This window comes from Pseudozyma flocculosa (assembly GCF_000417875.1).
Source record: "Pseudozyma flocculosa PF-1 unplaced genomic scaffold scaffold00002, whole genome shotgun sequence".
Taxonomy (NCBI): Eukaryota; Fungi; Basidiomycota; class Ustilaginomycetes; order Ustilaginales; family Ustilaginaceae; genus Pseudozyma; species Pseudozyma flocculosa.
Genome location: NW_006920870.1, coordinates 875,477 through 899,953, shown reverse-complemented (window position 1 = coordinate 899,953; position 24,477 = coordinate 875,477). Strand labels below are relative to the sequence as shown.

At 65.2% G+C, this 24,477-nt stretch overlaps 8 protein-coding genes across 8 annotated transcripts; 3 read left to right on the top strand and 5 right to left on the bottom strand.

Moving 5' to 3' along the window:
• Positions 1-824: 824 nt before the first annotated feature.
• Positions 825-1,940, bottom strand: PFL1_00951 (uncharacterized protein; the record flags this gene model as incomplete). Its single annotated transcript, XM_007878451.1, has 3 exons — positions 825-852; positions 954-1,032; positions 1,127-1,940. The coding sequence occupies 3 exons, from the start codon at positions 1,938-1,940 to the stop codon at positions 825-827; spliced, it is 921 nt and encodes a 306-aa protein (XP_007876642.1).
• A 483-nt stretch (positions 1,941-2,423) lies between these two features.
• PFL1_00950 (uncharacterized protein) lies at positions 2,424-4,764 on the bottom strand (the record flags this gene model as incomplete). Its single annotated transcript, XM_007878450.1, has 3 exons — positions 2,424-2,540; positions 2,652-2,870; positions 2,983-4,764. The coding sequence occupies 3 exons, from the start codon at positions 4,762-4,764 to the stop codon at positions 2,424-2,426; spliced, it is 2,118 nt and encodes a 705-aa protein (XP_007876641.1).
• Positions 4,765-5,700: 936 nt separating this feature from the next.
• PFL1_06840 (uncharacterized protein) lies at positions 5,701-7,308 on the bottom strand (the record flags this gene model as incomplete). Its single annotated transcript, XM_007878637.1, has 3 exons — positions 5,701-6,343; positions 6,452-7,124; positions 7,251-7,308. 3 exons carry the CDS (start codon positions 7,306-7,308, stop codon positions 5,701-5,703), a joined length of 1,374 nt encoding a protein of 457 aa, XP_007876828.1.
• An 838-nt stretch (positions 7,309-8,146) lies between these two features.
• PFL1_00948 (uncharacterized protein) lies at positions 8,147-10,023 on the top strand (the record flags this gene model as incomplete). Its single annotated transcript, XM_007878449.1, has 3 exons — positions 8,147-9,129; positions 9,234-9,318; positions 9,427-10,023. The coding sequence occupies 3 exons, from the start codon at positions 8,147-8,149 to the stop codon at positions 10,021-10,023; spliced, it is 1,665 nt and encodes a 554-aa protein (XP_007876640.1).
• Positions 10,024-10,494: 471 nt separating this feature from the next.
• On the bottom strand, positions 10,495-11,610 carry PFL1_00947 (uncharacterized protein; the record flags this gene model as incomplete). The annotated part of the gene is made up of 3 exons (XM_007878448.1): positions 10,495-10,881; positions 10,986-11,182; positions 11,298-11,610. The coding sequence occupies 3 exons, from the start codon at positions 11,608-11,610 to the stop codon at positions 10,495-10,497; spliced, it is 897 nt and encodes a 298-aa protein (XP_007876639.1).
• A 688-nt stretch (positions 11,611-12,298) lies between these two features.
• PFL1_00946 (uncharacterized protein) lies at positions 12,299-14,326 on the top strand (the record flags this gene model as incomplete). Its single annotated transcript, XM_007878447.1, has 1 exon — positions 12,299-14,326. The coding sequence occupies one exon, from the start codon at positions 12,299-12,301 to the stop codon at positions 14,324-14,326; it is 2,028 nt and encodes a 675-aa protein (XP_007876638.1).
• Positions 14,327-14,429: 103 nt separating this feature from the next.
• Positions 14,430-16,007, bottom strand: PFL1_00945 (uncharacterized protein; the record flags this gene model as incomplete). Its single annotated transcript, XM_007878446.1, has 4 exons — positions 14,430-14,959; positions 15,065-15,524; positions 15,618-15,826; positions 15,953-16,007. The coding sequence occupies 4 exons, from the start codon at positions 16,005-16,007 to the stop codon at positions 14,430-14,432; spliced, it is 1,254 nt and encodes a 417-aa protein (XP_007876637.1).
• A 3,240-nt stretch (positions 16,008-19,247) lies between these two features.
• On the top strand, positions 19,248-24,375 carry PFL1_00944 (uncharacterized protein; the record flags this gene model as incomplete). Its single annotated transcript, XM_007878445.1, has 2 exons — positions 19,248-22,254; positions 22,364-24,375. The coding sequence occupies 2 exons, from the start codon at positions 19,248-19,250 to the stop codon at positions 24,373-24,375; spliced, it is 5,019 nt and encodes a 1,672-aa protein (XP_007876636.1).
• Between the last annotated feature and the right edge of the window lie 102 nt (positions 24,376-24,477).

Below are 24,477 nucleotides of genomic sequence, written 5' to 3'. Positions count from 1 at the left end.
CCACGACGCCACCGGCTGACACCACGACGCCGCCGGCTGACACTACCACTCCTCCGGCTGACACCACCACCCCTCCCGCTGACACCACGACGCCTCCGGCTGACACCACGACGCCGCCGGCTGACACCACCACTCCTCCTGCCGACACCACCACTCCTCCGGCTGACACCACCACCCCTCCCGCTGACACCACGACGCCCCCGGCTGACGGCAGCTCGGGCACCACCCCCCCTCCTTAGAGGGCATGATGGCGTCCTAGCGGGGTGCATGGCGATGTTTGCATGGCTCTTCTCGTGGGCTATGCTGAGGCGCGGACGATGGCCCAGCGACGTGGCAAGGCACGGCACTCGTCTGCCCGCAACAAGCATCGGTCGCGGTCGTCTCGGCTTCAAGGCACCGGCGCGTCTCAAATCACGGACTCTTTCTGTCATCCACGTCTTTCTACATAGCTACAGCCCTCTTTCCCCCTTCCCATTTCCTCTGCTTCTTCTTTCGAGATCGCCGCTTGCCTGATCGTGAGATCTCAAGCCGCGATCGTATTTGCCTCGTCGTAACGGTTTCACGTAGTTTTCCCGCCCCCTTTTGCTCCAAAACCCTCTCCGTCATCCTCCTCCCTCAATCTCCCCTTGTCGCGGCTAGACCTCGTTCGATCTTTTTGGAATGGGATCCCGTTCGAGTGTCTTCAACCTCCGTCTGGATCGACTGCGCATGGCGAGCTAGGTAGGACTTTCAAACAGGGGCTGCCCGGGGTTCCGTGTATTGCAGAAGCGCGAAGCTACGGTGCGAGTGTTCTAATAACGGCAAAGAGGGGGTGGATCGGCCGACTATTGGTCGAGATCGGTGATGTCGAACCTGCAAGGGAAAAGGGGCGGATTCGAAGAGACGGTGGGCGGGGAAAGGCATCAGCTGCCGCTGCCTACCGCTGCCAGGCCTAGCGCCGCACGAAGACTCACTGGATGACGAAAAAGACGGTGCCGGACTTCTGGTCCTTGCACACGTACCGCACCGGCTGGCCGTCCCAGTACTTTTTCACTGTGGCCGCAGAGGGTGGGTATAGGGATTATCAGGCCTCATCGGTCAGTCGACGATGCGACGCTGCTGGTGCGAGGGGAGAACGACGACTTACGGTCAAAGCTGAGGCCGCCGCTAAAGGGGATGTGCAGGGTGAGGTCGTTGAAGTCGATGAAGCCGTTGAAAAAGTCGGCCGTGACGACTTGGTCGCTGGTGACGGGGCACTTTTGGCGGTGGGCCTTGTTGCCAAACCAGCGTTTGCGGTAGTCGTGGGCCTTTTCGATGCCGGCCTCGCCGCCGCGGAGGTTCTTGACGGCGTCCTCGTCGGGCTCGATGGCCGTGTCGAGCTTGCCGTCGGCCGTGTAGAAGAGCGAGGTGACGTCCTCGTCGAGGTACCGCGGCCCGGTGTCGGATTCGGCAGAGGGGAAGGCGGGCCAGCCATCAAAGCCGTCCTTGCCCTCGGCCTTGTCGGCGGCGAGGCGGGCGGTGGCTACGCGGCCCATGGTGGCAATGTAGGGCGAAAAGGCCCAGGGCTTTTCGGCGTACAGGTCGTGCTGGAGGTTGGGGTCGATGACCTTGGCAAACTGGAGGGCGAGCCCGGTGCCGTAGGGCAGGTGGTCCTTGATGGGGCGGTCAAACTCGTTGCCAAAGACGAGGTCGTCGCTCGAAATGGGCGAGGGCGAGAGGAAGCGTCCCTGGATCTGCATCGACCACGAACACCCTTTGCCCAGGCCGCCGTTGAAGTAGGCCGAGTCGGCCTGCGCCGATGCGCCCGACGGCTGCTCGCCCGAAAAGTTCTTGATGCGCACCGTCAGGCGGCCCTGGAAGTTGGACGTCGAGATGCTGAGGGGCGAGTCGTCGTGGTTGACGGCCACCGTCGAGAGCGAATCGACCGAGGGTCCCGCCGAGATGCGGAGAGAGGGCGCCATGGTGCGTCAATGAGGGGCCGGGGTTGGATGGCAGGTGAGCTAGGCGAGGGGATGGAGGCACGCGGTAGGAGCGAACGGAGTGGTGGTCGAGGCCAGAGGTGAGAGCGGTCGAGGCTTTCACGATGCCCTATCAGGCCAGCCAGCGGCCCAGGGAGCTGCTGGCTTTGACTCCTGGACGGCCATCCATCGGACGGGACCCTCGTTGCTCCACATCCGGAGCAAGCAGCGGCGGACCCTTGATGTCAGCTCGGCTGCGCGTCGGCGTCATGGCTTTGCGGCAAGCCTCCTCTCGCACGGCCGACATGCCCCCCCCCCCCCCCCCCCCCCGCTCTCCCTCGCACATCCCACGAGCATGCTGCGAGGTCGTCGAGATCCCCCCCTCATTGCTGGCTGCCAGAGGCTTCGGTCCACGCGTCTAGGAATAAGCGGCCATGCTGCGTTAGAAGATACAGAGGTTATGGCCATGCATGATTGGGCCCGCAGCTACGCTCCCAGCTCCGGCTGCGTCTCCTGGCTGGTCCGCCGCCGCGCGTATCCGGCCGGCAGGAAGCCCGGCGCATCCACCACGCCCCGCTCAATCTCGTCGAGCTTCTTGATCATCTGTTGCCGGTTCGACGGCAATAAGGGACGAAGAAGGAGCAAGAAAGTCAGCCAAAGGTCGCAAACCACGCATCGACCGGAGGCTGTGCGCCGGCGCCGAGCCCCACTCACGTCGTAGTTGATCCTCTGCGACACGACCGAGTCCTTCTTGTACTCTGGATGGCTCTGCACAAACTGGCGGATCCAGGTGGCCGTCGTCATGAGCGATCCGTTGGCCCGCGCTCCCACCAGCTCCAGGTACAGGCCCATCTCGCACCGCGTCTCGACGTCAATGTTGAGCGAGTCGAGATAGTTGTAGATGAGCGTGAGCAGGCCAGGGAACTCGTCACCCTGCCGAGACGGGGAGAAAAGAGGAGAAAAGAAGAGCAAAGGCGAGTTCGCTCAGTCAGCCAGCGAGCTCCAGCGCCATTGCCACCGTCGCAGGCCCCGCTGCTAGACGCACCTTGCCGTTGATCAGCTCGTCCATCGAGTACTCGGCATACTCGTCCTCGACCGGCGGCCAGTTTTCGGCCAGTGCGCCGAACCGGTCGGCGCCCGCTGCGCCGTTGCTATGGCCATTGATCGGCGTGGCGCGCCCCGACCCCGTCCGCGAGGCCGACCTGGAGCGGATGTCGCCATACTGGCCCTCGGCCGAGCTCGCCCGCGAGTGGTGCCGGTTCCGCGTCCGGTAGACCTCCTTGCGGAAGAAGAACTTTTCCGTGTTGACGGCATCTCGCCGGTGCGCCCGGTCCATGTTCTCGTCGACCTTGGAGATGGGCATGTAGAAGTTGAGACCGAAGCTGAGGATGGCGCGCGTTAGCAGCACGATAAAGACGCTGAACGCCGCATTCTCAAAGTCGGTGATCTGGACCTCCATGCTGCGGAACTCGACGCGCCAGCCAATCTGGCCGCCCGGCGGTGGCGGCTTGAAGCGCATCGTCTGCCAGTTGGTGGATTGCAGGTTTTCAAAGTGGTCGGTCGAGAGGTTGTCGTCCTGGTCGACCATCTCGGAAAAGACGACGAGCGGGTCGCGGATGAAGAGATGCGAGAGGTGGTTGGCCAGCAGCTCGTCGACGCCCGAGTCGAGCAGATGCTGCCGCAGCTCCTCGTTGACTGGCAGCGGGTTGTCGTTGTACTCTTTGCGGTTCAAGGGGTCCTGCGAGATGTACGAGTCGACCGAGTCGTAGCGGCTCTTCTGCATGCGGATCGAGTCGCGGTCCAGCCCGCCCCGCGGCGTGTGGCCGTCGAGAGGGAGGGGCTTCTCGTCCCTTTCCTGCGGTGTCCGGTCGTCGACGGCAGCCGAGATCACGTTCCAGCGGCAATCGACGTCGGCCAGGTAGCCGCGGTATGCCGGCGAGGCGGCCGTCAGCGCCAGCATCAGCGGCCCGACGGGGATCAGCTGGTCGTAGACGGTCCTCGCCTCCTGCACCGAGCAGGCCTGGAAGGTGACCTGCAGGCAGCAGCACCCCATGCCGAACCCCATGGCGTCCATGTAGATGTGGTCGGGCTTGGCCGCGCCCGCCTTGGCCTCGCGGTCCTCGGGGAAGAAGTCGCGGTCCCAGGGAATCGAGGGGTCGATGAATGGGCTGGGCGTGTTGACGTCCTTGAAGATGGGCATGTTGATGGCGACCTTGGAGCCGCGACGCTTGCGGATGTTGGCGGTGAGCGTGGGGAAGCGGGCGTGCGGGTTGATGATCTGGTCTGGAAGGAACATGGACCTGCTGGCGTTGCCGTTGGCCTCAAAGTGGGGCTCGGTGAAGGGCGCGTCGGTGACGCCGAGGCGAGGGAACGAGGTAAGGGTGATGGGGAGCTCGTTTGGCTTGAGGTGGGAGCGGGCAATCTGCCTCCGCAGGCGCATGTTGCGTTCGACGCCGCGCAGCTCCTTTGGGCTGGCGCCATAGGGGCTTCCCGGAGTGCTCTCGAGCATGAACCTGCCGTACTCGGGGTGGAAGGTGGGGATCTGGCTGGCGAGGCCGGGCGCGGCTTCGCGGGTCTCGTGGTCGCTCTGGCTGAGCACCTTGAGAATCTCCTCCTGACGGAGCGAGAGCTTTGCATTCTTCGTCTCGTCGTCGAACGCGACGACAATGTACTCGATCTCGTCACCCCAGAGGAGGATGTCGCCCCGTCGGTCCTTGATCTTGTTCCAGAGGGCGAGGAACTGCTCGATGCCGTGCTTGCGGACGTGCGGGGCGAGTGGCCGCGCGGACGGCCAGTCGAGCGGCGTGCCCAGCGAGAGAAGTCCCATATCGGTGAGCGGCTGTGCTATAAGGAGACGGAATCAGTTGTGCAAGGGCCTGCGGCGGTAGCGAGGAGAGAGGATTGCGGCCCAACGACGCTGCTGCTGCTGCTGTCGCTGTCGAGATTGTCGAAAGAAAGTGGGCGAGTCGACCTGGGAAAAGTCGCGAACGGAGGAACGACGCCGGCAGGGATGCAGATGAGCAAGCAGCAGACGCCCAGGCGTAAGGAGAGTAGGCGAGGATGACAAAAAGAGATAGGTGAAGGTGCAGAGGGAGGAAGGGGGGACACGGAGGATCGCGGGGGATCTTCCTCGGGAGGCGGCACCAGCAGCAGTCTAGGCAGCAAGGCCGGCCGGGGGGGCCAAGAAGGATGGAAATCGAGGCTAACCAGGGTCCCCAGTCGGATCCTAGCCTCTGCTCCTGCCTCTGCCTCTGCCTCTGGCCTTGGGCCCCGGGCCCCGCTCACATGGCCTGCCTGCCTGCCTGGCGCCCAACGCCTGAAGGGTAATGGCCCTCAGCCCTTTTGTCGCCCGCCCGCAACCCGGTCCTTCTTCGGACCGTCCGATGCGAATTTGGCCGCGCCCCCCGAAGTGGAGGAGGTGGGCGGATCACGGCGATAAGCCGAGCGGCCATGCCGACGGCCAGTCAGACGAGGGAGGCCTCGTTGCCATCGCAATCCAAGCCTGGTCACCAGCTAGATGCGACGATGGCATCGATTGCCTGCCTCTCGACGTGCGTCAGCCATCCATGCGATGCCAGGCGCTGCTCTATCGAGCATCTTGCGACTCCTCGTGCAGGCCCTCCTGCCTCGCTGCGGCCCAGTCGGCGGCGGTCGCTCGTCTACGAGCACAAGAAAGACGACGATGGGTTCGACATGGTACAAGTACAGGCGACGAGCGCAGCGACGGCTCGACGGCGGCAGGCTGCCGGCCCGACGGAAGCAGCTACTTCTTGCGGTACTTGTCGGGGACGTCCTGCGCGCCCTCGTCCTTGGTCGGCTTGCGGTTGTGGTAGGCCACAAAGCTGTCCTCCCAGGAAATGTACTCCTTCCAGTACTTTTCCAGCTGCTCCTCCTCGGGGCTCAGCGCCGGTATAGCGGCGGCGGCAGCGGTGGCAGCGGGTCTCGAAGGGCTCGCCGCCGCTGCACCGGCGTGGCCCGTACGCGAGGCATAGGCATCCTGCCGCCCCCTGGGGTCCGTACCATACCCGGACGCTGATGCCGGCTGCCCGTAGCCGTCTGAAGGCGGTGGAGGCGGCGCTTCATCCTCGGGAGGCGGCGGCGGTGGCGGGTTGCCATCTGGCATGGGCGGTTGAGCACCGCCGCCGTAGCCCTGGTCCCACTGGCCCTGCTGCGGCCCTCCTCCCCAGCCGTTAGGCCCGTATCCGCCGGGCCCGCCCGGAGGACCGTACGAACCCGCGCCGGGCCCGGGCCCGTAGCCCCTCGGCCCTCCTGGTCCAGGTGGCCCAAAGCCTCCGGGTCCGCCGCCGCCCAGCGCGTCGCGGGCCTTGGCCCATTCGGTCTTGACGGCGTCCAACAGGTCTTCCGCCAGGGCCATGGCTGCCTTGATCTGTTCGTCGCTCGGTCCGCTGCGCGCAACCAGCGAGCACAAAGGCGAGGAAAGGCGTAGTTGGAGGGGTCAGCGCTCGTGGTCGTCGGTCTGTCCGAGTGTGCGCGCGGCCGGCACGTCTACTCACGCGACGTTGATGTGCATCGGCTCGTCGGCCTCGCGACCCGTGTCGGTCTCGATGAATCCCGACCCGAGGCCCTTGATCTGGACGCGAGTGCCCGTCTCGCTTTGGATGTACTTGACAAACATGCCACCCGGGCCCACGATCTTGGAGCGCACGTTGAAGTTGCGCAGCGGCTCGAGGTTGATGGGCAGCTTCTCCTCGGGCCACCTCGTGCGCTCGCGCGGTGGGGGCCGCTGCGCCTCGTAGTCGAGCCTGCGCTGGTGGCGGTCCTCGACCAGCTGGGGCACCTCCTGCGCCATGAGCTCCTCGAGGCGCTTGATGGCGGCATCGAGGATCTCCTTTGTGGATGCGCTGATGTGAAGGTAGAGGGGCGGATTCTCTGCGGTGGCGAGGCTCTTGTCCGGGTACCAGAGACCCTTTGTGGTGACGACGGCGCCGGTCTCCTTGTGGACCATCTGCTGGGTCTGACCCTTTGTGAGCATGTAGCGATTGCGTTGGTCGTTGATCTCGATGTCGTGGGTGAACTCGGCATCGTGCGGGTCGCCAACCCTGCGTTCCCGAGGGCCATCCGAGTGTTCGCGACCGGGAGGCCTTCGACCGTCGCCATGGGCGCCTCCAGGAGATGCGCCAGGAGGAGGGGCGAACTGCGCAGCGATCTTGGCAGCGGCAGCAGCGGCTGCGATGGAAGCGAAGACAGAGGCGTGGGTCAAGAGGCAACAAACAAGGCGGGCGACAGCAGGAAGAGTCAGCCTTGCGAGTCGAGCTCCGTCGCTGCCGTGGTGCTTCACGTAGCGGTACTCACCTGCAGCGGCCGCATCTGCCTTGCCGTCGGCGGGCTGGCTATCCCACCTGCTCGACATGATGGCGGGGAGGGAAGGAAGGGGAGGGCGATGAATGGAGTAGGCGAACGAGGGAGGGGTGGAATGGAGTCGCAGTCGTGGTCACGGTCGAATGGCCTGGCCAGGCAAGGCAGCCCAGGGTCCTCCAACCGCGCCGAGCTCAAAAATTGGGCGGCACGGTCCGATCACCTGCCGCCTGCCTTCTTTGTTGGCCAGGCCGGCTGGCCATCGGAGGCGGTCCGAATCCGCCGCCGGCTCTTCCGTCGTCTAGATCCTCTCTCTACCGGCTTGCCTGGTCGCCGTTCGCTCGCTCGCTCGCCCGCCCTCCTGCTTCTTCTTCGAATCCTCCCGAAGCGGAACGAGCCAGAATGGTGCTGCTTCGCGAGAGCCACAGAGACGAGGAGCGACACGTACATCTCGGACAACCGCCGAAAGCACATCGCGGGAAACGACTCACAAAGATTGCCGTCCCGCGATAAGATCAAAGGCGGGGCGAGGGGAAGGCGGGCAGCGGAGCGGCGTGCGTGTGCGCGCTGACTGTTGCTCCGCCTCGCCGGTGGCCGAACTGACGACACGGCGGTCGGACCGTGTGCACCTCGAGTCGACACACGGGCCAAGCCGCGAACCCTTGGGCGCCCCAAGCCCAAGCCAAGTCCGTCGAAATCGATCTGCCCAGCGCCGCCGGGCGGCATCTTCCAGCCTGCCGCCTCCCCCACCCACTCATCATTCCTTCTCGCTCTCACACCTCCCCCTCGCCCCTTCCCTCTTCCACACCATCACCGTCATCGGCCCCCCTTGCCAGCACCCCTCTCGCACCTTCTTCGCTCCACCACCTCCTCCCACCTGACCCTCGCCCAACATGGCCCACAAGCTCGCCTCCGCCCAGCCGTCGTGGCAGAAGCTGCAGCAGCTGTACGAGTCCAAGGGCAAGCAGTACAACCTCACCCAGGCCTTCAAGGCCGACGCCAGCCGCTTCGACACCTACTCTCGCGAGTGGAAGTCGGACAAGGTCGACGCCCGCATCCTGCTCGACTTTTCCAAGAACCTCATCGACGATGAGATCTTCAACCAGCTCCTCTCGCTCGCCCAGGAGGCCGAGGTCAAGAAGCAGATCGACCAGATGTTTGCCGGCGACCACATCAACACGTCCGAGGACCGCGCCGTCCTTCACGTCGCCCTCCGTGACGTCGAGGGTGAGTTCAAGATCAACGAGGCCGGCGTCGACGAGGTCAAGCCCGAGCTCGAGCACATGAAGCGCTTCTCGGACGCCGTCCGCTCCGGCGAGTGGAAGGGCTATACGGGCAAGCCCATCAAGAGCATCGTCAACATCGGCATCGGCGGATCCGACCTCGGCCCCGTCATGGTCACCGAGGCCCTCAAGCCCTACGCCAAGCGCGACCTCGACGCCCACTTTGTCTCCAACATCGACGGCACCCACATGGCCGAGACGCTGCGCGTCTGCGACCCCGAGACGACCCTCTTCATCGTCGCCTCCAAGACGTTCACCACCCAGGAGACCATCACCAACGCCACGACGGCGCGCGACTGGTTCCTCGAGGCCGCCAAGGACAAGGCGCACGTCGCCAAGCACTTTGTCGCCCTCAGCACCAACGTCAAGGCCGCCACCGACTTTGGCATCGCACAGGAAAACATGTTCAAGTTCTGGGACTGGGTCGGAGGCCGCTACTCGCTCTGGAGCGCCATCGGCCTCAGCATCGCCCTCGTCATCGGCTACGAGCGCTTCGAGGAGCTTCTCCGCGGCGCCCACCAGATGGACCTCCATTTCAAGAACGCCGAGCTCAAGGACAACCTCCCCGTCATCCTCGCCCTGATCGGCATCTGGTGAGTGGCCGCCCTGCGGGGGTTGCAATGTGTGGTCCAGCCGGAAGTGCGACTGACCAGTGCTGCCCATCTCTCTCCACCGCCGTGCTCCTCCTCGCCTCCAGGTACAACGACTTCTTTGGCTCCGAGACCCAGGCCATCCTCCCGTACGACCAGTACATGCACAAGTTTGCCGACTACTTCCAGCAGGTGAGTCTGCGCGCAGGCAGATGGGCTCTGAGCTGGATCTGACCGCTGACGCCGCCCTCTCTGCTCTGCTCCGCTCTACTTTTGCCGCGCTGCTCTGCCGCGCTGCAGGGCGACATGGAGTCGAACGGCAAGTTCATCACCAAGAACTCGGAGCGGGTCAACTACCACACTGGCCCGATTATCTGGGGTCAGGCGGGCACCAACGGCCAGCACGCCTTCTACCAGCTGATCCACCAGGGCACCAAGCTCATCCCGTGCGACTTTATCGCGCCCGTCGAGACGCACAACCGCGTCGGCGAGCACCACGAGATCCTGCTGTCCAACTTCTTTGCGCAGCCCGAGGCGCTGGCTTTCGGCAAGTCCGAGGACGAGGTGCGCGCCGAGCTGGGCGCCCAGGCGTCCAACGAGTTCCTGGTCAAGTCCAAGGTGTTTGAGGGCAACCGACCCACCAACTCGATTATGCTGCAGAAGATTACGCCGGCCGCGCTGGGCGCCCTGATTGCGCTGTACGAGCACAAGATTGCCGTGCAGGGCTTCATCTGGAGCATCAACTCGTACGACCAGATGGGCGTCGAGCTGGGCAAGGTGCTCGCCAAGAAGATCCTGCCCCTCCTCCAGGCCAAGGACGCCTCCAAGGTCGACGGAGCCGGCCACGACTCGAGCACCAGCGGCCTGCTCAAGTTCTACCTCAACAACGCAAAGTGACTAGCCGACGACGACCGCCAGCGCCCCGCTGCTTCCGCCCGGAGCAGGATCTGATCGGCCCCTCGCTCCCGCCCCCGCCTCGCTTGCTGTGACGTCTCATCGCGCTGTTGTGCTTGATTTTTCCTGAAATGGATTGGAGAAAAGAGAGAAAGCGAGAAAGGGGCTGCTTGGCGTGCGTGGCAATCCCCATGCCCTCCGCCTGATGACCCCGGAAGCATCGAGGGTTCGCTGCCGCGCTTCGAGCTGATGATTCATGCCGGGGCGAACACGGCAGACGGGACAGACACAGTACGAGTAGTGAAATAGATTGATGGCGACCTCCGCCAGGACCAGCTGATAGCTACCGCTTTCCACAAGTCGGTCCCGAACTCGACACCGACGCGGCCAAGAGATGACCTCGGGCGCGCTGCAACGATGCGTGCCCTCCGGAACCACCTTCTTTCATCGCCGCTGAGCGCGTCGACGGGCGGCCTAGAGCTGTGCCTCCTTGGCGCGGACGTAGTCGTCGAGGTCCTTCTTGTACTGCTCGAGTGCGCCGGCGGCCTTCTGCTCGTAGGGCGCCCTGGACGATGGGCTCATCGACTTCCACTTCTCTCCGCCCTTCCTGGCGATCTCGGTGGCGCTGGCGCCGGTCGAGTCCTGCGCTCGCAGCTCGGCGAGGTACTCGAAGAAGGCCGAGTTGGGTCGCTTGGGCTTGGCGGGGTCGCGCAGGAGCGCGGTGCCCTTGATGCCCTTCTTGCGCTGGGCCGAGATGTAGGCGTTCTGGCGCCTGATGTCCTCGGGCGTCAGCGAGGCTTTCCAGTGGGCGAGGGCCTTGGTGTACTCGGCCTTTTCCTTCTCGTGGATGTCCTCGTATTTCTGTCAGGGACAAGGCAGGAAGCGAGGCAGGGAAGCCAAGGGGGGTTCAGCGACGTCCAGGGCAGCGGAGAGATAGACTACGAGGCGGCACCGGAAAGTCTCACCTTCTTGTCCGAGGCGGGCAGCGACTTCCACTCCTCGCCGATCTGCTTCGAGGCCTTGATGATGTCGAGCACGGGCTTGTCGCTCCTGGCGCTGGGCTTGGAGAACTCGGGCTTGTTCATAAAGGTGGGCAGGCGCTCGGCCATGTAGATGATGAAGGTGGACCGGAGCGTGGGCTTGGTCGCCGAGGGCAGCGGGACTGGGGGCGCGCAGGCAAAGGCAAAGGGACGGGGTCGGGGACGAGGCCATGACGGTCAGCGTTGACGTTGGCACGCGCTGCGCACTCGACGCGAGGGCACACGGCATCGACTCACGGAGCTTTCCATCGGCACCGCGGGCTTGCCAGGGCTTGAGCTTGGGCTCCTTCTTGGGCGCCTTCTTCTTGGGGGCGGCCTTGGGCTTCTTGGTGGCAGCCTTCTTGGTAGAGGAGCCTGCGGCCTTTTTCGAGGCGGCCCGCTTGGGCTTGGGGGTGGAGCTCGAGGAAGCCGAGGCACGGGTGGCCGTCTTTGTGGCGGCGGTGGCAAAGGATGCGGTGGCGCGCGGGAGCGAGACGGCACGGGCGAGGCTCGGTAGCTGCGCCGAGAGGGGTCGGGTTGCAGCCCTCGTGAGGAGGGCGAGCGGGAACATTGCGATCGGTGCGAAGCGAGAAGAGGGGAGAGGAGGCGCGAGCTTCGGTGCTAGGTAGGCCAGAGTCGACGAGATGCTGGAGGGTGGATGGATGGGTGGATAAAGGATCGAAGGTGGTAGACGGTGGCGTGGAGGAGTGACGAGGCGGAGGAGGGACCTTGGTCTCTGTTTGACCTGACGCGGATGGATCGACGAGGGCGACGAGCTGCTCGCACTCGCGCCGCATTTTGCACCTTGGCCGGTCAATCCAGCCCAGTCCCCAGTCGAGCCTAGCCAGTCCAGGCAGGCAGGCGAGGCCAGTCGAACCCAGCAGGCCATTTCGCGGGCGCGTGCCGCGTGACGCACGGTTGCCTCCTGCCTGGCGTCCAGGCCTGGCCCTGCCAGCCAGGGCTAGAGGGCCCTTTTCCCCTGCCTGGCCCAGCTCGCGGGCGCGCGGACCAGCTCGACAAAGGGACCGCCTGTGCCCTTTTCCGGAAAGAGGCAGGCAGGCCTGGCCAGGTCAAACGCGTCAGGCCAGCAGGCTTGGACAGGCCGCCGGTCAGGACGTCGACGCCACCTCGCCACCCAGCCCGGCCCCTTCTGTAACGTCCTCCCCGCCACGACCGCAGCCGCAGCAAACTGCCCCAGCCGCAGTCGTCGTCGTCGTCGCCGTCGTCCTTTCCCGTGAATCGGGCGGCGGGCCAGAGCCATGACCAGCCGCAAGAGGCGCACCGGAGACGAGCGACTCGCCTCGCCGCCTCTCCATGCCCAGCCCTTGCTCGTCCGCAACCTTGTCCTGCTCCCCGTGTCCCTCATCGGCTTGGCCCACGACGCAACCTTTGTCGAGCCACTCAGGCTCGACGTCGCCGCATTGCTGAGCGATTTTGCGCGGCGCTGGCTCGCACGCGGCCCCGCAAACGACGGCGGCGCAGAGGCCGACCAGCGTGCCTCGCCCTTTCACGTCTTTACCCAGGCATGGATCCATGGCGGCTGGGACTACGTCCACTTTGCCTACACCGACCACCGCGAAACGCAGACACGCTTCTGCGAGACCATCTCGCGCGTCTTTCTCGAGCGCCTCCTTCCACTGGCCCGCTCTCAGGAGGCCAACAAATCCGCCGCGTCGCTGAGCGACGACGACGCCTTGGCCGCCGTCGGCGTCGTCTTTGCCCTCTTTCTCCTGTGGGACACGCAGATCTTTCCTCAAGCCGGCGTAGGCATCGCACACTGCCGCAGGGCGATGGAGACGATCAAGGTCGAGGCCGACCTCCTCGACTTGCTCCTCAAGCTGCCCGCCCTCTGTCGGCCTGCTCTCAACACCGGTGCAAAGGGGGCAGGCCCATCTCAGCCTAGCGCATCGCCGCACGCAGCACCGCCCGAGGCGGATCTCATCTACGTCCTCCGCAGGCTCTGCGGTCTCGACTGTCAGGTCGGCGACTCAACAGCCGACGACGAGTCTGGTCAGGAGCCCAGGTCCAAACGAAGGAAGCGCACCAAGACGAACCGATATGCCAGAGTCACCATGGCCGACCGGGTCGAAGTCTCCTCTTCAATTCTCAAGATCAAGGGGCGTGAGGGCAACCCGATCCTAGACGTGATCCCGCCCACCAACAAGGCGACACGGATCCCACGCATCTTCCCCTCATCCCGCCTCATGACAAGGGCGCAGGGCGACAGATCTTTTCATCGAGTGGCAAGGGCCGTGGCCGTCCGCTACGAAGACGAGGCGGAGAGCGAGAAAAGAGGCGGCAGCGAGAGCCCGGCAGGCCCACGGCGACCAGACGGGTCCAACGACGCTCAACTGGCAGACGGTGACCAGGCGACGAACGAGCGCCAATCAGCCACTCGCAGGATGCTCGGCAGCCTTTCGCGAAGCGACGTCTTGCGACTGCGCGCCATGCAGCGGCTCGGCCTCGATGCGATCGGCGCCCTTTCCGGTGCTTCGTTGCAACAGCTACGGTCCGAGCCTGCAGCCGAGTCCGACGAGGAGGAGGTCGAGATCGAGCATCCCTCGTGGGTCGGCCTAAGCAGGTACACGATCGGCCTCAGGACCGCGCTCGAAGCGGACCCGCAACTTCCAGACGTCGATCTCGATGAGATCGACCGCCGTGGCGACGAGTACAAGCAGGCGCGAGCACGTCTGATGCGGACGCATTCGCGGCCTGACCGCCGGGAGGCTCTTCAAGATCGAGTCTCGGCGGCCGACGACGTGGACGGGACCGGCGCCGAGGTCGGAACACATGGCAACGACAGCGAAGGACAAGACGATGGCGAAGAAGCACACGGCATTGATGACGACGGCGACGACGAGGACGAGAGCGACTCGGACCATGACGATAGCATGGGCGGAAGCGAAGACGGCGACGATAGCGGCGCGCCACGGATCGACTACCCTGCACTCCTGTTCGCGCGCTTCGCCGCCGGCGAGGCCAGCACGGGCAGCAGCATCCTGGGCGACGACGGGGTCGAGACCGGCGACCTCGACGTCGAGTCGACCGCCTCGCTGTCGATTGCCGAAATGTGGCGATGGGCGGCCAGAAGGACGAATGAGGCCTTTCTCGCCTCGAGGAACGAGGCTGCCGGGCCCGTCTCGGCAGTGATGGGCGCGAGGCAGTCAGGGGCGCGGCTGCCGCTGGCTGCGGAGCGTGGAGACGGCCTTGGCAATTCTCATCGCGGGCAAGGTAGCGATGGCATCTCGCGCGACGACGGAAACGGCCACGTCAACGACGACGGATAGGCGACCTCGGCGAGACAGACTATTGATGGCGTCTTTGATTGCAGCGCCTCGTCCATCTCCTGCAGAGATGCCACGCCAGACCATCCGCCACTGTCCTGACTTCCTACCCTTCTCTACTCGTCCTCTCCTGCCCCTCGCTGGCTCTTCTGGGCGCTTCGGGCCACCAATGTGGAATCCACGGCTTGACGAGGATCGTCTGGCCCTCTTCGTTTTCGCAGGTGAAGTGGACCGCGTCGTCGCCGAGGCCGTCGCGCTGTGCCGTCGTGGGGTCCTGCCACCTCGCCACCTGCTCCAGTCTGAGGCAACCGAGGCCGAGGTTGTAGATGCCCGTCGTGAATTTGCCCGCCGATCGACCTCGGGTCGGCTTCTTTGGCGCTGCCGCATCACCGCCGTCAGTGCCGCCTTGGCCGTTGGCCTGCGATGGCGGTGGCGGTGGGGTGATTGGTTTCGAGCGCACCTCAGCGAGGGCGGGCGGCAGCTTGGTGGTAAATGATGGGTCGACTGCGAGCGAGGTGGGTGCGGGCGTGCCGGGGAGGTAGAAGCTGATAGGCACGATGCGCTTGCGCACCACGCCCGTGTGGTGCGTGCGCGCCGTCAGCTCTTGCCCCACGTAGCAGCCCTTGCGAAAGTCGACTGCGGATTCAGACGTGGGGAGGGAAAGAGCCGGTGACGAGTCAGAAGGTGAGGCCATCGAAGCGAGGGTGCGTCCGTCTGTCTTGGGACTCGATCGGGGCTCACCGCCGTTCATGTAGTCGATGTTGTTCTCGAGGGGTACGCTGGACGCTTCGGGGAAGTCGATGGCCCCCTCGGCAACGCCCTGGACGATGCGGTGGACCGTGTATTCGGACCCATCGACCTCGGCGGCGGCACCAGAAAGGGCGGAAAGACGATCCTGTCCGTTGCGGACTACCGCCCTGTAGCCCATGTCCGGGGCCCTAGGGTCGAGGCTGACGACGCGGTCCTCGCTGCTTCCGAGTAGCTCGGCGGGCGGCGTCGCGCTTCCGGCGCCACTCCAGAGCTGCACGACGCTCCACTGGTCCGACACGTCTTTGAGCGTCACCTTAGACCTCAGCTTGAACTTCTTGATAAACGAGAGCAGTGACGGCATGGTGCGCGCGTCGGTGTCGAAGAGCCATCGCGGCGTCCCGTCTTCGGCCGGCGGAAGGCGGTGGATCAAGACGTCGGCCAGCATCCGGCCCTGCCATCAGAGAAGGCCGAGGAGAAAGGCCGGGCGCCACGTCAGCAGCGTCACTCTCTTACGATCCCATGTCCATCGTATGCTGTCACGTACCTGTGCATTTGCGAAGCACGCGAGCATGAGGTCGACGTCGCCCCTCTCGAGTTTGCGGACATCGTTGCTGACGAGGCCCTGGATCAGCTTTACCGTGTCCCTGCCCTTGACCTCGATCACGCCTCGGTCCGGCACGGTCGCCACCTTCAGAGATGCAGAGCCTGCCGGTGCGGTCGAGTAGAGGCGGCTGCGCGGCTCGAACGAGGGAGCTATACGGGTCGACGTGGATCTAGGGCGGCAGAGGACACTGGGCGGGGTTGGGCATCGGTGTGGCCGAGCAGCGGCGCCGAGGCTTGAGATGCTCCTTGATGCGTGTCGGACGACCGAACTCGCACTGAGTCGGCAGGGTAGCCGCAAAGCCTGCATAGATGTCGACGAGAGGCTCGCCATGGTGAAGAGAGTCGGACGAGGCCGGATTGGTGAAGGCAAAGGTGATGATGGAGCGGAAGGAAGCAGGGCACCTTTGACTCATCGGAATGACGCCGAGGGTCGTGTGGAGGCCATCGGCCCAGCTTGGCTTTCTGGCGCATCGGCCCTGCGCCCCGCCCGATCCCCGATACAACCTCGACCCACACAATGCCAAGGCCGAGGTTGTCGGCGGCACCCCGAGCAGCTCAGCCTAGCCTGCGCTTTCGGGCAAGCTCCGGCAGCACCTCGACAGAAGAGCCCCGTCGCGCGTCTCTTGCGCCCGACCGTCCGCCCGTTTGTACTCGATCTTACGCTCCGACCACGTCGACCACGCCTCACTTTTCACTCGCCGGTACCACTGGAGAGTATCACTACTAGTCCAACCGCGGTCCCACCGGTCAGGGTCATTCAAGGCTGCACAAAGACGCGCAGGTGCACAAACAAAGCCTGGTCGGAAGGATGAGGCGTCGTCCTCCCAGGACTCGTCGCCGGATGTGCCGGCATGCTTACGTGTTGGTCGCCCCCGCATTCGACGCCGGTTCCGTTGCCCCGGTTCTTGTCGGCGGGCACCTTGGAGCGCCCGCTATTATTGCCAGGGCAACGACCAAAGGTCGAGGGCCCCGGATCGGCGCAAGGGGCCGCACATCCTCGTTCCTTGTCTCCCCGCTACTACCTGCCTGCTTGCACGAGACCGTAACATCTAACGAAAGAGCAGGCAGGCAGGCAGGATAACTTAGGCCAAAACTGATCGGCGACAAGCAAGCAAGGTGCAAGGGGGTCGGAGCAGACGGCGAGCGGCTTCTCGCTGCTAGGCACCGTACGGTGCGCTGGTGGTCCCAACCTGGTCCGACGGCGTCTGCTGGCGTTCGCTTTGGAACAAAGGCGCGCTCTTCTCGCTTAGGGCGCTTTTCAGGCACAAGGCAGGGGGGCCTCCTCGAAGGCCGTTCCTCGCTGCGCGCGCCCAGAGGGACGTCGAGCTCAGCAGCGTGCTCCCGCCGGCCTCTCTTTTCTAGGCTTCGTGTGTGATCCACGCCGCGCCTTCGAAGAAAAACCCACGCCTCCTTGCCGAAAGAGGCGGCGAGGAGAGCTGGCTTTGCTTGGTAGGTTTTGACGGCGCGCGCGAGTGTGCGGCCTTGCAATCGACAAGCAGCGAGCAGCTGCACCTGCTCCTGTCTGCCTTCTAGCTGCACGTCGCTGCTGCCATCCCAGGCGCGTACTTGTGTCCTTCCCCTCTAGGCGCCGCGGTTGTCAAGATCCAGCGCCAAAAGAGGTAAACCCGGCCATCGTCTGTCGGCGAAATGTCAGGCCGGCGGGCTCTCATGGCAGGTTGCCTTGGAACCCTCATCGCAAGTCATCGAGCGACGAAGGTATCGTGATGGAGTGAGCGGAGAATGCCATTAAAGAATGGTGAGGCCGGGAGTCGAGATCCATCCCGGACGGTCTCAGCGTACGTGATCTGAGCAGAGTGCCAAGTGACAAGACGAGCGACGAGGCGGCAGCTGTGTCGGCCGGCCTTGCCGCCTGTGGCCTGGCAGGCCAGAAGCAAGGACCGTACGGCGGTGGTGACGGCAGTCGTTCCTGACGGGGCCTTTGGACTTGACTTCCAGATCCCGGCGGGTGATCCGTCTCGCGTTGGGCTCTGGCGGGAGGGCTGCTAGGCTAGGCAAGCAAGACATACAGGCTCCGGACAAAGAGGCGAGACAGAGCGGCCTCAGATGGCGGCGCACCACCGGCGCCTAGACCTGGCCTGCCTGTGCGGGTCGCGAGATGCCAAGCAAGCAGCCAGCGGTTGGGGCGCCTTTCTAGGTACCTTGGCCTGCCTGTGCCTCTCTTGACATCACGTCGTCGCTGCCGTCGTCGCTGCCGTCGTCGCCGCCGTCGTCGTCGTCGTCGATACCCGCGTGATTGTCCGCGCTGGTGCAGACGCCGCCTCGTCGACCTGCAAAGAGAACGGGCAGTGGACAAAGCGGCTGCGCCTGGGCGGCGGATGACCCCGAGACGGCACGAGCAAGCACCAGCAGGTCGGTGCGATGGATTAGGCGGCCTGCCTTGGCTGGCTGGTGCAGGCGCTGCCGAGGTTGCGGCCGCGGAGATGGAAAGCTGAACGTCGGAGACTCTGCTGGCGAGGCTAGAGAGGGGAGACCCGCCATGGATCTGGCAGCCGGGCTGGGCAGGCCAGGCCAGGCCAAGCAGCCGGCGTCGGACGGGCGTTTGCAGCCAAAAGGCAAGACAGCCGATTGACTATTTCATTTTTCAGGGATTTCACACCGGTGGCAGGTGGGCAAGCAGGGGGTTCGCCCGCCTTGCTTGCGTTTTGGTCGGGCTGGGAAGCTGCTCGAGCTCTCTGCCTACCTGGCTGCCGTCCTGGCCCAACTCCGACCGCCTCTCGCACATGTCCAGGCTGCGGGGCAAAGCCAGACCGAAGAGAGCGAGCGAGGCAGGGCGCCATCGAGCAACCAGCTGCCGCACCTCGTAGGATGACGAGCAGCCACCTTGCCGCCTACACCTCGACCACCATCACCTGCCCGCTCACCAGCCCCGTCACACGTCCGGCCCTTCATCGTTGCCATCCATCAACCCACCTCGGGCCCTCGCTCCATCTGCTCATTACTCTTGCTTGGCGATCATTACTCTGGCTCGCACCAGCCTCGGACCTCGGACCCCGTCATCCACCACGGTCAGAGCGCCACGTCCGACACCGCTTCTCGCTGCTTGGAACGGGCACTCGCCTTCGTCGGATTCCCTGCTCTGCACTGCCCCGGTCTCCTCATTGGACCTCTACGACGCTCGCGCATCGGAACATCACCTTGACCCTTTAGACATCAGCCTGCCTATCTCTCTTCTCTCTTTCTCTGGATCCTCGCAGCGACCGAAATCAGCACCAGCAACTGCGCCCGCCGTCGTCCACCGCACCGAATGCCTGCGTTGTCGGCAGACGAAATCGACCCGACCCGGCTCACCAGACCTTGATCTCTTCCTAGAGCAATCGACGCACGGCACCATCGACACATCGACCATCACAACCGGCCACGATCCTGACTCTGCACCCGGACCGCCACCGACTCCAGCCTGGCCCGGCTGGCAAGGGCACCAAGAGTAGTCTTGTCCCCCTTCTGGTACGCCCTTTGAACGACAGCGCCGGCGACAGTCGGCCGTACCAGACCGGGACTGCAGCGCACAGCCTCGCTACGTCGAGTGCCAGAGGATCCCTCGCCAAGGACTATGACCATCACCTACCTCCGTTCGCCAAGCTTCTCCGGGTCACCCATGCTCGACGCCTCGCCGCCCATCTCCGCAGACGCGCTGCCCTTCGCATCCGGCTCGAGCACCTCGTCGGCGGCGCGGCGCTGGTCCATCCAGTCGATCGACACCGAGGAGATTGTGGTCCCCAACGACGCCATGGAGGCCGGCCTCAGCCTGCGCAGGCTGCCCGCTTCACCTTCCATGGGTGCGATCGCAGCCGACGACGACGGCGTCGCTCCCCACATGTCGAGGAGCATGAGCGACAATGAAGCCGTCGGTCTGGGCATCAGCCGGCGCACGGCGGCCGCTGTTAGGTCTCCGCCATCGATCCCCAACCGACGCAGCCAGCTCATCTTCGAGCAGAAGCTGCAGGAGAAGCGTGGCATGTTTAGCGACACGGGCCACCTCAGCGCCTGGAGCGCGGCAGGCTCTCCTCTGAGCGGCGGAGGCCTCTCGCCGCGGACACGTCGCAGACGCCCGGGCACCGCTCCCGTCCACAGCGACCAGTACCCGTCGCCCAAGACGCCCGAATCGGCCCCGGCCTTCTTCGACGTCGGACTTCGTCGGGAGGGCGCCAGTCCAGGCGGTCTGCGCGAGCTCACCATCGGCTCGGCAGCTGCGCCAGCTTCGAAGCGGGCCTCGTGGATCCGGCGCGGCGGAGGAGAGGCGCTCAGCGACTCGTCGCATTCCTACCTCTCGGCAGTCTCGCGCCCCTCGAGCGGCGCCCCATCCTCGCGCAGGCACAGCAGCTTCCTCGGCGATGGCAGGCACAGCCAGACGCTGCCCGTCTTCACCAATACCAGCTTCGAGGTGCCAGGAGTCGGTCTAGCGCAGGCTAAGCGGCTCAGCGAGGGCGACATCGTTCGCGACAGCACGCGTCGGAGCAGCAGCGCCAGGGACTCGCTGCCTTCACCCGAGGAAGAGCTCGAGGAGGAGCTCCTCCAAAGCAAGGACCAAGAATGCGCCACTTCCGAGGACAGGGGCGAGGGTGAAGCTTCGGCGAGGCCGGGTTCGAGTACGAGTCCGGGATCGAGCCCAACAGATGCGATCCGAGGAGGCGTCGTCGGCGGAGCCGACCTCAGCGGAGGGACAGGCGATACAAACGAAGCCGGAACGGCGCAGCAACCGGCAAACGCCGCCGCCGCCAACGAGGTTCCGGCGGGGAATGCCGACGTCTCTGCAGCCTCACGGCAGCCCATCAGGGCCGATGGACTACTGTCGCCTTCCTCCGTCAAGTCGGAGCTGCTTGCGGTGCCGCCGCGCCGCTCTTACGACCGGCGCGGCAGTAGCCACTCGGACGGCGCGTTGGACCACTCCCAACACCCCGCCAGCCTCGACTCTGCGCTGCGCCGAGGGAGCGCCAGCTCGGCTGCCTCCGGAGATTCCGGCTCCACCTACCGGATTCGCAGAAAACCTGTCCCGCTTCAGTTTCGCGACGACAATGCGAGCGTCGTGTCTTTTGCCTCGACGTCGGCGTCAGCATCCGTCAAGTCTCCGATCGGCGCAGCCTTCGACCTGCCCAGCAGCCGGCCTTCGACAGCCGATGCAGCGCCCGTCTCACCCAGATCGATGCCCGCTCCGGCATTGCCGGCGGCGACCGATGCGAACACAGTCGGCCCCGCCGGGGCATCCGAGGATCCCGATCAGACGCCCACGATACCGCAGGTGCAGCGGATCGCGCACACTCGGACGCCCAGCGGATCTGACTTTATGCGCAAGGCGCAGGAGGCCGCGCAAGCTCGGATGGAGGAGATGAAGGCTGAGAGGCTACGGGCGGCGGCGTCCAAGGGCAAGCAGCCACAGAGTTCATCGGGGCGGCCGATGCGCCGGGTGCGGCCCTCGACGGCCCAGGCAGCACCACAATCGGAGCTGAAGGGCTCGACTTTTGCATCGCTGAGGCAGGACGCCCAGGTCAAGAGCGGTGTCGCCGAGGAGACGGCGGACGGCGACCAAGGGACGGAGACATCGGATGGGCAAGCCAGGGCAAAGACCCCGTCCGCGCTCGGCGAATCGCAGGCCTCGGGCTCAAAAGGTCGATCGCGGTCCAGAGCCAACCTCAAACGGCCCTCGACAGCCCCGACCGGCGGCGCTGGCCAGTTCCGCCGAGGCTGGGACGCGGGCGAGGTCCCGTCCTTTCTCGAGATTGAAGGACTGCAATTTGTCTTTGACGACTTGTCGACCAAGGACAAGGACGGCGAGCTGGCGGAGAGGAAAAAGACGGCAGCCTTGGTTCCCAACGCCGTCCTGCTGAACCGAGATCCAAAGCCGGCCCAGGAGCCGTCTCGCGCCGGCAGCCAGCATCCGAAACCCTCGCACGGCCCCAAGAGCGCTGCTGAGGATGCGACGACGCAGAAGCCGGCCCCCGCCATTGTGCCTGGGCCGCATGCCCCGATCCAATCGGTCGGCTGGGGCCTTGAAGAAGAGGTCCGTGTCTCGGACCGGGTCAAGGGTGCCAGCGTCAAGACCAGGGCATCCGTCGAACCTGCGGGAGCGCCGGGCCGATCCGAGAGCGTCAGGCGTGGCGGCTCAAGGTCCAACGATCCCAAGGTGCTTCCATCTGCACCTTCGCGCCCGCGGGACACTGCGCGAACGCCTGCCTCGATCGATACGCCGCCACCTGGCTCCTACTCGATCCATCCGCCGACGATGCTGCAGCTCTTCGAGGCGTCTCAGTGCACCCTCTACGACGAGGATGGTGGCCAGGTCGTGTTCGGCGACCTGTTCAAGGCGCGGAGGACGCTGGTCTGCTTCCTCAGGCACTGGTGGTGCGGCTTCTGCCAGCAATTTGCCATGTCCCTCAAGAAGATCGACCCGATGCCCCTCAAGGCGGCCAACATGGAGCTCGTCGTCGTCGGCCAGGGCGACTGGCAGATCATGAAGGCGTACAAGCAGGTGATGGAGGTGCCCTACCGGCTGTACGCCGACCCGAAGCGCAACATCTACCGCGCTCTTGGCATGACGATGCGCACAAACGAGGCCAGTCCCGGTGAGTGCCGCGAGCATATTGGTGGTGGCAGCCAAGCCGGCGCCTGACTGACCATCCGTTTCTCTCCCTCTCTCTTCTTCTCTCTGTTTCGTCGCGCCTGCCTCGCCAGCCTGCGCAAGGCCCGACTACGCCCAGCTCGGCATGACCAAGGGTATCCTGATCGCCATCAAAAAGGGCCTCTTTGACATGCCGATCCGCAGCCCCGGAGACATGAAGCTGCTCGGTGGCGAGTTCATCCTCGGGCCCGGCCTGCAGTGCACCTTTACCCATCGCATGACGACGGCCGATGGCCATCTCGACGTGCCCAGGATCCTGGCTCAGGCGGGTTGCGACCTCTCTCTCAAGTCGCCAAAGCCGCCGCCGTCGGCCGCCGAGGCCGCAGCCAGGCTTGCGACGTTGGCCGGAGGCAACAGGAACGGCACCGGCCGCTCTTTTGGGCGTTCCAAGCAGAAGAAGGAAGCCAAGAGGGAGGCGCAGGCGCTGGCCGCCAAGACGGGCACGGTAGCCACGCTCTCCTCGTTGGGCTCCGCCTCGTCGACGTCTGGCTCGCTGAGCGCCTTGCAGGCTGGCAACAAGCCTGCCCGTCCTTCGCTCTGGGGCCGCTTCCCCGGCAGTCGTCTCAAGAGCAGCCGATCGCAAGTGTCGCTGCCCAGCGCCGACAGTATGGCCGACCTCTCGCACACCTTTGCCTCCGGTCGCGACCACGGACGCTCGCTGTCGATCATGCGCAAAATCTCGTACGAGTCCCGCAACGTTGACTCGTACAGCTCGGCGCGGGCGCCGTCGACAGAGTCGAGCAACATGTCTTTCTACTCGGGCATCGACCGGTCACAGACCTCGACGCCGCTGCCCCCGCCGGCCAAGGCCATCGAGGCTGGGCTTGGGCGCGGTCGCGGGCTGGACTACCTGAGCGCGAGCCCTTCGAACGATGCGTTGGACACGCCGCGCGTTGCCTCCTCGCCGAGGTCCTCGCCCTTGCTCAGCTCAGACACGTTTGCGAGCAAGGATGGGCGCACGCACGACTCCAAGGCCTCATCGATCTCATCGGTCTCGTCGGGCCTGCCTGCGGCTGCCGCGTCTCTGTCGAAGCCGCTATCCGACCGAGTCCTGTCACAGAATGCCGTCCAGCACTCCAAGGCGGCCACGAGGTCGTCGACGCCGCTGTCAAGCTTCAAGTCGCAGATCCTTCTCCGACAGAGCCAGTCGGGCGGCAACCTTGCCGGCGGTGTCAAGGACCGGAGCCAGTCAGTCCCGCCGATTGCAGCCATGAAGGACGCAAAGGCTGGCGCCTTCGCCGAGCAACAACGAGACAGGCGCCAGGTCCACGAAGTCGACCATCTTCCCCGTGCTTTGCCAGCTGGCCGCGAGATGCCCGAGGCGCCCGAGTCGGTGCGCAGCCATCGATCCACCAGCGAGGCCGACTCGATCGACTCGATCGAGTTCGAAGGCAGTTGGAGGGCAAGCGAAGAGGTCAAGACGCGGGCCAGCGACGTGCGAGACCCGGCTTTGGCCGAAGCCCGCGGCTCGGTGTCTTCGCGCATGTCGCGCGGCGTCTCGAACGACGTCGAACGTGCCAGCGACTCGTCGATGGCCGGCAGCTTCCTGATGGAACTCGACGTCTACGACTCGCTCTCGCGTCAGCCCTCAGGACGCTTCTACAAGGAGCGCCTCGGCGATGCCGACGCAGAGGCCGGGTTCGGTCCCGCCCCCTCTTCCCTCGGGCAGATGCAGGCGGCCGATTCCGACAGCGACACCGAGCCCACCTTTGACGGCCAGTCGGACACCGCCAACACGCCGACGATGGTGTGGACGCCTCGGCTGCGCAGCCCCGACGGTGTCGGCGGAGCCACCAAGACGTCGGTGTCGAGGTCGCTCTCGACCGGCACGCTGAGCGAGTCGGCCACGGCCTCACCGACGATCTCGCCCAGCTCGTCGCGCAGCTCTACCTTTGCCAGCCCCAGCATGGGCAGCCTCTACGGCTTCGGCGGCTACCGCCCCAACTATGGCCTGTCGGCCCACCTCGAGGAGGAAGAGGAGGAGGAGGAGGATGACTACGAGGAGGGCCAACAACAGGTGCCCAAGTCCAAGGTCGTCGCCTCCGCCGCCGCTCGACGCTGGTAAGGCCAGCGCAGCGACGATCACATGTGCCGATACCTTCCCGTCCGCGCCCGTTGCCCTGCTCTGGGGCGCCCTCGTTGGCGGCCCCGCCTGCTTCGATGCTAC